The sequence below is a fragment of the Rutidosis leptorrhynchoides genome, chromosome 5 (genome assembly GCF_046630445.1).
Source record: "Rutidosis leptorrhynchoides isolate AG116_Rl617_1_P2 chromosome 5, CSIRO_AGI_Rlap_v1, whole genome shotgun sequence".
Classification (NCBI taxonomy): Eukaryota; Viridiplantae; Streptophyta; class Magnoliopsida; order Asterales; family Asteraceae; genus Rutidosis; species Rutidosis leptorrhynchoides.
Window position 1 is genome coordinate 421,259,854 of NC_092337.1, and position 11,952 is coordinate 421,271,805.

The 11,952-nt window shown below is 31.2% G+C and overlaps 2 protein-coding genes across 2 annotated transcripts; both read right to left on the bottom strand.

The window, feature by feature from the left end:
- Nucleotides 1–5,833: 5,833 nt before the first annotated feature.
- Nucleotides 5,834–7,978, bottom strand: LOC139850006 (uncharacterized). Its single transcript, XM_071839607.1, has 9 exons — nt 7,952–7,978; nt 7,824–7,865; nt 7,674–7,736; nt 7,506–7,568; nt 6,866–7,030; nt 6,637–6,792; nt 6,366–6,446; nt 6,091–6,152; nt 5,834–5,953 (listed from the first exon to the last, which is right to left on the bottom strand). The coding sequence occupies exons 1-9, from the start codon at nt 7,976–7,978 to the stop codon at nt 5,881–5,883; spliced, it is 732 nt and encodes a 243-aa protein (XP_071695708.1). The 3' UTR covers nt 5,834–5,880.
- A 10-nt stretch (nt 7,979–7,988) lies between these two features.
- On the bottom strand, nt 7,989–10,326 carry LOC139850007 (uncharacterized). Its single transcript, XM_071839608.1, has 6 exons — nt 10,197–10,326; nt 9,851–9,999; nt 8,684–8,755; nt 8,470–8,583; nt 8,145–8,213; nt 7,989–8,063 (listed from the first exon to the last, which is right to left on the bottom strand). The coding sequence occupies exons 1-6, from the start codon at nt 10,324–10,326 to the stop codon at nt 7,989–7,991; spliced, it is 609 nt and encodes a 202-aa protein (XP_071695709.1).
- Nucleotides 10,327–11,952: the final 1,626 nt, after the last annotated feature.

The window sequence follows — 11,952 nt, forward strand, 5'->3', positions numbered from 1 at the left end:
GCTTTATCATTAGTCAATCGCATTACATATGCATGAGTGCATGACCTTCCATATACATTATACGATCATGATTACGTACTGGATCTTTCATCGTTATCGACCAAATCCCATTTCTCCTTGAAAATTTTGCTACCATTTTTAAACTTACAATCAATTTTTTCTTACGTGGTTTACTTTTTTCCGTGGTTGATTTACTCACTGATATCCCGCCACGCTCACACATAAATAAAATTTTGACTAAGTAGCCATATTTTTTTTCGATCTCCTTCCTGATGACAATAACTTGACTATGGGAACGTGCTCCATTCTTCACCCATTCAGTCAATTCTTCGCAATTATTGAACACCTGAATTTGAGACGTTAGTTACTCTGAACATGATAACAGGATATAATTTAGAGTACTATTATTTGAAATATTATACATGATCGCTGGAAAAATCAGACACACTTGACAGATCTTTCTCTTTGAAGGTTATGAATCGATATAAGATTGAAATGTTATGAAAACTATTCACTATAAATTTCCTTATATAGTTGTCATAATTTTAGCTTTTGCTTAGTAGCGTCAAATAATTTCTGCTTTTGCTTTAGTCGCGTCAAATAAATCTAGCTTTTGCTTTAGTCTCGTCAAATAATTTCAGCTTTTGCTTTAGTCGATTAACTAACACCCTATAGGAGGGGTTGATTACTTGTGTACGATAAATAATAAAATTATATATTAATATCATATATCAATTAATAAATATAATATATATATATATATATATATATATATATATATATATATATATATATATATAAACCAAAAGTTTTTTGTGAATTGTGGTTGAAAGTTATTTTAGGATGTTTGTATCTATATATTATATTATATCTATATTATATTATATATATTATTAAATTAATTACAAATTAATTAATGGCAAATTAATTACGGTATATTCATTATATGGGGAATTACGGTATCTATATTTTAGGAATCATATTATTGGTTCTTTATATAAGATGCAGGGAATTAAAGAATGCATTATACTAACTTGTACGCCTGTGATATATGTCATATATGGTATTTTCAGAAAATTTAAAGGTTTTTAAATACCGGAATTTAATTGATGCTCGCACAAAAAGGTAAATAACGGATTGAATCAATAAGTGTAAAAACCTTCGACATTAAGTATTCTTGTACACTTTTTGATAAAAAAAAAAATTTAATTTTTTACTATGGGTGTATTTGATTTTCATTAAACTAAAATGATTTGATTTTCATTAAACTAAAATGTTCAGGATCGTCTCAACAATTTAAAGGTCCTAGACGAAAATAAAAGTGAGCTCACATATATATTAAAATTTTTTTACTACGCATAAAAAATAATACTTCAATTTATCTATTTATTTACTTACATTGTATTTAACTATTATAAATAAGGTATTTTAACTTTAATTGATAATTTTTTATTTGATTAATTAAATATATTGAGAAAAATACTTATATATTCAAAATTTTGGGTCTTTCTAAATTTATGGGCCCTAGGAGGTTGCCTATATTGCCTATGCTCGAAGACACCTCTGAACATGTCAATTAAACTCAAAAAAACTTTTAAAATTCGTCAACACCATGTGCTCTTAAACTCAAAAGAATTTATAAAAATTTCCAACACCACGGGTTCTTAAACAATTCTTATACTTTTCCTATTTTTTTAATATCACTATTTACATACCAATATTAACTGCAAATTACATTTTTTGCACGGTATTTTCATTAACACCATCCAAAAGAACTTTTAAAATTTGTTAATACCACGGGCTGTTAAACTCAAAAGAACTTATAAAATTCTTCAACACCACGGGCTCTTAAACTCAAAAGAATTTTTAAAATTTGTCAACACCACGAACTCTTAAACTTAAAAGAATTTTTAAAATTTTTCAACACCACAGGCTCTTAAATAATTTTTATACTTTTCGTATTTTTTTAGAATCGCTATTTACATATCAATATGAACTGTAATTTACATTTTTTGCACGGTTTTTTACACACCCGTGCTTAGGGCCCAGTATTTTCAGGGGCCCAATTTTTCTATGACATAATCGGAGATTTGAGAAGCAAGGGAACTAGGAAAACACAACTGAAGTAGCGCAGACAAAGCACAATAGGCCCAAAAACAACAATCAAAGGCCCCGAAAGAAAATAAATCAAATTCCACTAACATTCTAGCAAAGTCGAAAGGGCCTTTTTAAAAAATAGTTTATATTATTCGTTAGGACCTAAGGGCTTTTTTTTTCATTTCGTTCTAGTCCCTTAAATTCTTGGGACGTACCCCGCGCGATTAGTCAACAACATCTTGAGGCTTGCGCGATTAGTCAACAACATCTTGAGGCTTCACCATCTTACAGAATCATTATGTTCAATTGAAATTCATTCAGAGCATAAACAAATACTGATCACCCGAACACGTAAATATTTTGAGTTTGTGGTACTTAAGTTTGTGGTGGTTGGATACCAAATGAATACGTAGTTGGATGAATTTGTTCGGGATAACTATCGTTAAAGTTAGACCAATTCCAAATTTCCAATTGTGACTGAAAGCGTTGATGTTGTTGTATATGTAGTTGGGATGTTTTGGATTGTTTGAGTTTGGATACTTGATTAAAATGATTAAAATGATTAAAATGATTTTAGATTAGATAGAGAGAAGAGGAAGATGAGGTTGAATGCATGAAATAATGATAATATGGTTGCATATATATAAGGATAAATAGATAAGGAAAAGAAAAAACAAAAAAATATTACATTGTGATTTCTCATCTCTTGAAACATATGTCAATACAAGAGAGAGATATATATATATATATATATATATATATATATATATATATATATATATATATATATATATATATATATATATATATATATATATATATAGTGGTAGGATCAAGGGGGAAGTAACCATTCGGGGGAAGCGGGGGGAAGCAAAAACTTTTTTTTTTTTCGTTTTTTGAAAAAACTTTGTTCACGAACATTATAGATGAGATGAAAATATGAACATTTAGTAGAGACACTTTGTGATAAATGTTTTTATTTTGGCGGGAAAACGCTCGAAGAAGTAATATATAACAATTATCGTGTTTTTCGAGCGTATTTTGAGGTTTTAGCTATTGGGGTTTAGATATTAGGGTTTAGATATTAGGGTTTAGAAATTTAGGGTTTAGATTTAGGGGTTAGATTTAGGATTTAGATTGAGTTTTTAACACGAACGGTTTAGAGTTTAGGGTTTAGGGTTTAGTGTTTAGGGTTTGGTGTTTTGGGTTTATGGAATAAACCCAAAACACCAAACCCTAAACCCTAAACCCTAAACCCTAAACTCTAAATCGGGCTAAATTTTACTTCACAAAACATGGAAAAAAAAAACGTTCATATTCTTTACGAACAATATTATCTTGAATGTTATTTTTGTCGATCGTTTTCCCGCCTAAATAATAACATTCATCACGAAGTGTCTCTTCTAAATGTTCATATTTTCGTGTGATCTTGATGCTGGGAAAAAAAATTTCAAAAAAAAATGAATTTTTTTTTTTTTTTTTGCTTTCCCCCGCTTCCCCCCGATTGGTTACTTCCCCATTGATCCTGCCCATATATATATATATATATATATATATATATATATATATATATATATATATATATATATATATATATATATATATATATTTTGCACGGTTTTTTACACACCCGTGCAACGCACGGGCTCAAAAACCTAATATATATATATATATATATATATATATATATATATATATATATATATATATATATATATATATATATATATTAGGTTTTTGAGCCCGTGCGTTGCACGGGTGTGTAAAAAACCGTGCAAAAAATGTAATTTGCAGTTCATATTGGTATGTAAATAGTGATACTAAAAAATAGGAAAAGTATAAGAATTATTTAAGAGCCCGTGGTGTTGACAAATTTTAAACATTCTTTTGAGTTTAAGAGTCCGTGGTGTTGACAAATTTTGAAAATTCCTTTTCAGTTTAAGAGCATGTGGTGTTGACGAATTTTAAAAGTTCTTTTGAGTTTAAGAGCCCGTGATGTTGACAAAATTTGAAAATTCCTTTTCAGTTTAAGAGTCTGTGGTGTTGACGAATTTTAAAAGTTCTTTTGAGTTTAAGAGCCCGTGGTGTTGAAATATTTTAAAAGTGGTTTTCGGGTGGTATTAGTAACTTAATGTCTACAATTTGTTTTCTCACCATTACTATCTTTTTAATATATAAATTATATACTACGTAATATTTAGAGTCCATTGAAAATTTCTCATGGAACGTAACATTAGTAAAGTATAAGTTATATTATATTAGAATTATTATATACAATTATTTTTTGAATTAAAGTATAACCCGCGAGTTTAATTTTAAAAAAGTTGTTAGTCATTTCAGTAAAATAATGGTAATCGAGGGAGTCGACGTGTATAATTAATATTATAATAGTTATATTTGCGTGTTTATAAACGTGTTCATTATAAATCATGATCATAAAATATTATAAATGATGATCATAAATATAATATAAATATAAATATAAATAAAGTATTCAATAAAAATATATTATTATGAAATAAAAAATGAACAAAGCTTTAACGGAAGTACGGAAACCTTATTCACACTTCCTGCATTTAGTTGATTACTCGGTATATTTCAATTTCAACTAAATTATATATAATATATAAATCAATAATTCGTTAATAATAAAATAAAAAAAATCTTTCCTTATACTATATGATAGATAGATACAATATATACATATTAATATCCTTAAATAACTTTCAACCACAATCAACAAAAACTTTTTGATATATATATATATATATAGCCACATAACGTACAATCCAAAAGGCGATGACAACACATAATACAATACAATAACTTAGATAATAATCACTAGTGCATAATGACCCATAAAGATATCCATTAACAAAAAAAAAAAAAAATGAAATAGCCGTTTGTTAACTGCTAAAATTCAAAAATTCAATCAGCAACAGTCATTTGGTCCGGCGTTTGTGGCTCGACGATGTCAACCGACGACGAGATCGACGCCAACGCCTCGACGATGTCAACCGACGACGAGATCGACGCCGGCCCGGTACCGACCGATGGTCGATCTCAGCAGCGTCAATTTAAGGCGACGGCGAAAAAACTCCGGACACCGAGTGCTCTAAGAAACCTATATACTATACTTATATTTTTGAAATTTTGTATTAACAACTTGCGTGCAACAATGCGCGATTAGTTAACAACATTTTGAGGCTTCACTATCTTATAGATTCATTATATTCAATGGAATTATATTCAATGGAAATTCATTCAGAGTATAAAACAAATACTGATCACCCGAACGGAACAAATATTAAATTAAACCAAACAATAAGTTATAACAAACCCATGTACAATGACTATGATGCACACATATCTATCATACTATGGAATACTATATTTCCTTTTTGTTGGGGGCTATTATCTATGTATTACAAACATACAACAGCTAGCCTTCAAGGACAGATGCGCAACTCTTTACATACAGTCTCAACGTGCAGATCATATCAGTTCTTTCTGCAAAACACAAAAAACAAATATTACGCACGAGTAAAATGACCAAAAATAAAATAAGATCTCAAATCCTAGTAACTTGGTGCTAATCAAACGTTAGTCAAGACCCATATTCCCATTCCTAATCAATATCGAAAAAGATTTAATAAAAAATGTTCTATTTACTGATAATTTTTAGTATATAGGCCGTATCATGTCATTTCATTTATAAGTTAAAGGAACTGCCTACCTTAAATTCATGTCAACCAAAAGGCATTGATCTTTGGTGTATTACTACTACTTGTCTTGGTGGGCACGTTTAGTCTTGCGACGTTGTTGGTTTGGAGCATTTGATCTTATAGCCTTTTTACTGTACCCAAAGCGAATTTGAAAATGATTTACTTTCTTGACTAAAGATAGATGAAGTAAAATATCAACCATCAGAAGTTGTTTATTACACTACATTTGATTTTTTTTAAGAGAGATGAAAAAAACAAATGAACTTACAAACAGATTGCTGATAGAGTTTTCAACAGGAAGATTATAGGAAGGGCCAACAATGCAGAAGCCTGCAACAAAATATAGGTGAGATACAATTATAATTATTATAATTAATCAATTGAAAATGTTACATATGTTACTGAGATAATATAATATCTGTAAATATGTGATCAACCAACCAAACCCATATTATTATATTGCCCATTTTTAACTTTAAACTAAGCCTTGTAACTAGCCATTTTCTTGAGGAAAAATCACACACACACACACAGAGGACTTACAGAAAACCACACTAACTCTTTAGTTGCAAGAGCTTTGCTGATGTCATGCTTTTTCAGTGACTCCTCAACGACGCCTTGAACCTTCATTATTTATATACTTTGAGATATAGTTCAGGATTCAAACAAATATAACCAACATATGTACATGTATCACTTTTAAATACATACTTGCACTAAAAAAAGCTACCCGTTTTCTTACACGTCTTATTAAGTTACATAGGAAGAAAAAACTACGAACCAAAAGCAGTTGCTAAACCCGTGTATATCTTACATGATTATGGTATCTGGTTGCATATTCTAGAAACTTTGTGTAAGCTACAACTGCTTCCTTCGTGTAAGGAGCTACTGCTTCCCGTGCTTTATCAATATGAGGCTTTGTTGCAGTGGCAATATGATCAATGTACGGGTTGCAGACATTTTTTACACTCTGATCCCCAGATAATCTTCTAATTAGGACATAATGAAGTAATCAAGGAAAAAGCAAGGTTGATTAAATGTACCTGATAGTGAGGGCCTACGGATTCTTTAATTTTAATCATATGCGGAGTTAAAGCATCCTTAGATTTAACATAAACCTCTTTCGTCTTTTTGGTCAGCGATTTTAGTTGTGGTTCAACGTTCGTTGTTATCAATACCCATTGTTCCTTTGCAGCTGGAACCCATTTCTGTGTGTAGGTATAAAACATCCGATAAAGAGCTTCAGCAATCCATTCAATTTTGAATAAAGAAATTTACTATATTTAGTTCATTTGTTACCCAGGTAGCCTGAACAGGACAAACCTTATCCGTTTATACAAGATCCGCGAGTAGTTTTTGCCTGAACAGGACAAACCTTATCCGTTTATACAATGTCCGCGAGTAGTTTTTCCAACAGTTGCAGAATTGCACTCTAATTTTATATTTCACTACCACTAAAGAATTACTATTTTTTAGGGTCAAGTGTCTAAAAATGTATTAAACTTAATCCTTAGTGCTATTATGTGTATCAATGACTGCTTCATCAGGTGACCGGTATCATTATTTTAATGGTGTGGCAGCCATATAAGTTGCCAGTTCATCCGCACATTACAAGTTCTAAATCGTAAGAAATCGACTTCATACAGTAGCAAGATAACTGGAAAAAAAAAGTCTGTCACTTACAGTTTTGATTATCTGCACATGTGGTTCAGCCCATTTTTCAGCTTGTGCCTTTTTCTCCAATGCCTGCCACAACAATAATAAAAAAAATGAATGACGAGTGCTACCAAAATGAGTAAAATACCTTTTAGCAAATGCAGAATGCAATAAAAAGGTATATCCAAATACTACCTTTTGCTTAAATGAATCAAAAGCAGGTTTACCATGCTTTTTCCAATGGTTCTCTGCATTAGACTGCAACATAGTAATGCAAGTCAAAGTCAAAATTGATCTTTCTAGTCAAAAATGCCATACTCTAAAAACAATTATTTGAAAACTGACCAATCGAGCAGCAAGCCAAGGTGGTAGCCATGCGCCATGAATCTGAAGAGGGTCAATAAAATCAAAATAAGGTTTTTAAAAAGAACCATATGGCAGTCAACTTTTGTATAAAATCAAAATCGATAAACATGAACAGTTGTGTGAGGTAATGGCATTAAGAGATAGCTAAATTTCAGGTTTTACCTCAGTTAGTTCTTTGAGTTTCGACGTTGCTTCAAATTTAGCCTTCTTAAGCTCCTCCTGCATATGATTAGACATGTTCATACATTGCCTGATCTCATATTTAGAGCAGTATACCAAACGCAATTCTTGTGAACATACCTCTGCTATTTTAAGAGCACGCTCAGTTTTATGAAGTTTTGCTTTCTGTTCATCAACAACTCGTTGGAGCTAAAATAAAATAAAATACTAATTAAGAGCAGAAAATATTATAACTTCACGATAAATTCAAATGTAATCCAATAAACTAGCATTTTTGCTTCTTTGATAGGTATCCCATTTGCTTTTCATCATTTAACTTATTTCTATATTCATAAAGTCATCCAAGGGGTAATCCTCTTTACTAAAAAAAAAAACTAGCCTTTGTGGCAACAAAATATGCAATTTAAGATGGTCTAAAATATTTTTAAATTGCGAAACAACTTACCTCGTGATGTTTGGGGGTTAAATCTTGCACTTGCTTCTCCAATTCTTTAGTCCGGGTTTCTAAGGTTTCCCTCAAGTCGTTTTTCAACTTTATCTCCGTTTGAAGTTTCTCCACCTGCAATAACATTAACATTTATTTAACAATATTAACAATAATAAATTAATAATTATACAACACAACTAATCATAACAAATTTAGATAAAACGATACAAACCTGTTTCTCCAACTCATTAGCTCGTGTATGCACTTTATTAACCTCTTCATCACCATCTAATGACCCTTTAGCCTGTTGAACAAACCAATGGGCAATTGCTTAACACTTAACGTACCAGCTTAATTCATTTAACTCGGTATAAAACCAAAGGTCGGAGCGTCCGAAAATTTATTAAATTTTACCCAACGTTCCTTTGTGTTTATCCAACTCCACTAAGTATTAGGGTGCGTTTGATAAAACTGAATGATTTAGATTTAGCGATGAATGGTTCATAATCTGAATAATTCAAAGGTTTTGAATGAAAATAACTTGTTAGATAATCGTTCTGAAAGAATAATGTGAATGATGTAAAATTACTTTATTAACATTTGACATGAACAAAAACTACAATATAGTAGTTTAATAAGTGTTTTTGATATGATTTAAAGAGCATATCACATAAAATTTAAGTGCTTAATGGTTAAGAGATAGTTCAAGCTCCGAATGGTTCAACACTGAATGCTAAATGCTGAAACAAACGCACTGAATGGTTCAGCACCATCAATCATTCAGAGGTCAGAAACAAACGCGTTGAATACTGAATGGTTCAGCGCTGAACCATTCAATTAAGAAGTAAACAAACAAACCCTTAGTAACTTCTATTCTATGTAGAGTATCAAAATTCCAATTATCGTTACTTTGTATATCTAACTAAACTTATATACTGGTGAGGTGGCACCGGTATTGATGACTTGCTGGATGACATGGCAAATCATGTGGATCCCATGTCAGTAAAAAATAGTGGCCACCTTACAAAGTAGTAATCGGATTGGATACATACATTTTTCCCTGAACAGCAGTACGGGATCACACAAGGGACGTAACCACCCACGAGTTCATCTCTCACAGTTGCATAACCCGCCCCCGACGAGGAAACCCGGCCCAATCCGAGGGCATGCCTCTCACCCACTGCCCCACAACGCAATGTGCGAAAGGCACACTTAGGTGGAATTCAAGGGTAAAGGGGAAACTTGTGTGCAATGTTACACCCTACAGGAGTCGAACTTCTGACCTCTCCCTCTCCCTAAGACGCTAAGAAAAGCAGGCCACTACCGCATGAAAATAACTAAAATTTGATGAAGTTAACCCTAAAAAAGATTTGAAACCCAAAACACATTGAAAATTTACCTCAAGCGAAGCGATCTCACTCCGTAACGATGCAATACTATCAGATTTCGCTTCAATAATCTTCTCTTTTTCTAAAATTGCCTTTTCTATCTGAACAATTGCTTCATCTTTACTTCTTAGCTCATTATTCTTCTTCTCAACAAGTGATTCTACAAAAACATAAAAGTTGTAAAAAAAATAGCTTAATATATATTAAAAAAAAAATCCTACAATTCCGATGCTGACACGTGCACGCACGGTCTACAATTTGTACTTAACCCTCAAGTGAACTGCATAACATTAGTAAATACTTAAACAGGCAACGATAATTTAATAAAGGATGTTCAGCAGAAGTAAGAGGACAAACCAAGTGATTGGATCTTGGAATTAAGTTGATCAAATTCAACTGGAACTTGTTCATCAAGAGTGTAGGCTTTACATAGAGTTAGAACTATCGAAATTAAAAGGAAGACATGGCATAGTTTTGAGGCTGTCATAATTGGGGAGTGTAAGATATGATAAAGCAGAAGCAGAAGCAGAAGCAGAAGCAGAATTGGGGTTTTGGTGGGTGAAGTTAATTTGGTGGAAGTAGTTGGGACTTTTGCAAGGACTGGTGGTGTTGAATCGATCTCCGTTTGTCAAATTTTTATATTTGTGTATGTGTTTGAAAACGTGGCGTTCCGTGAAAGTAACAAATTTAGTGTACACGTGGCATGACGATACGCACCGCTCAATATCCCTATCATGACACGAACATGTTAAACTAACCAAATCATATGTCATTGCATTTTTCGGTGAAAAAATTGGATTTACCTTTATAAATTTAAATTGCTAAATTTTGATGTTAAATATAGTAATTTGGTAAAATTTGATTAAAAATTGAGGTGATAGAAATAGAAAAATACTTTAAATGAAAAGAAATAAAGTGTGAATTTGTGATTGGATATTCAAAATCTGACCCTTCTGTCAGTTTGATAACAAACACTTTTAAACGTTAGTGTTTACTGCTGTGTTAATTCCTTCTCTCGACGTCAATGGTCATCCAACTCATGTAACGCATTTTTGTGACACTACTTTATTGAAGTTGAAATTTGAAAAAGATTTTACTGTGTTTGTTCAAGATCACTCTAAACCATGACATCGTGCTTTTCAATTACATATATCCACATCAACATTTTTTTCTATTTTCTCCTCATCACATGATCGTCAGATACCACTTTCAATCTTGACATACTTTTCCTCATCAGATATTGTGATGACCCGAAAATTTCTGACCAAATTTAAACTTAATCTTTAACATTTTCGACACGATAAGTAAAGTCTATGAAGTTGAATCTCAAAATTTTTGAACTACTTTTATATATTTAAATACCCTTCGGTTGTTTTCGACGTTTCGCGAACAATTATATGTAAATAGATACATATATACTGTAACTTGAAAAGTTAACAATGTATTAATTGTTTGATATCGTACATTAAACTTATTGGTTTATATATCTAATTGAAAATATATGATTTCAAGTTATTTATTAAACGATAGTAACATTCGATTATTGATTCGATTAATATTTAGATAAGTTAACTAAAACGTTTAAGACGAACCAGTAAAACACTAATTTGCTATAGTATTTTCAAATTGCTACAGTACCCAAAATGCTACAGTGTTTTCGAAAATCACTATTTACTACAGTGAATTGCTACAGTGAAACACTATTTTAAAATGTATTTTAACAAATATCGAGACGATGATTTATAGAAGTAAATGACCAAAACACTCAAATGTATAAGTTATATTTCGAGTGATATAGTTTATGGATAATTTAAGGCTATATTTTGACAAAGGTACGTGACACGAAAAGTAAAATGCAAGTTTTCTAAATGTACGAAAGGACATTCGAAAAACCGGAACCGGGACATAAGTCAAGTGATGACGTACGACTTATCGGAACAAAAATTACAAGTCAACTATGCATGTAAATTTAATATAATATATAATTAATTATATAAATTAAATATATTATATATATATATATATATATATATATATATATTATATTAATATAAAATCATGTCGACAAGCTAATTGACAAAAAGTTCTGAGCTGGAAATCTTAGCCATGCGAT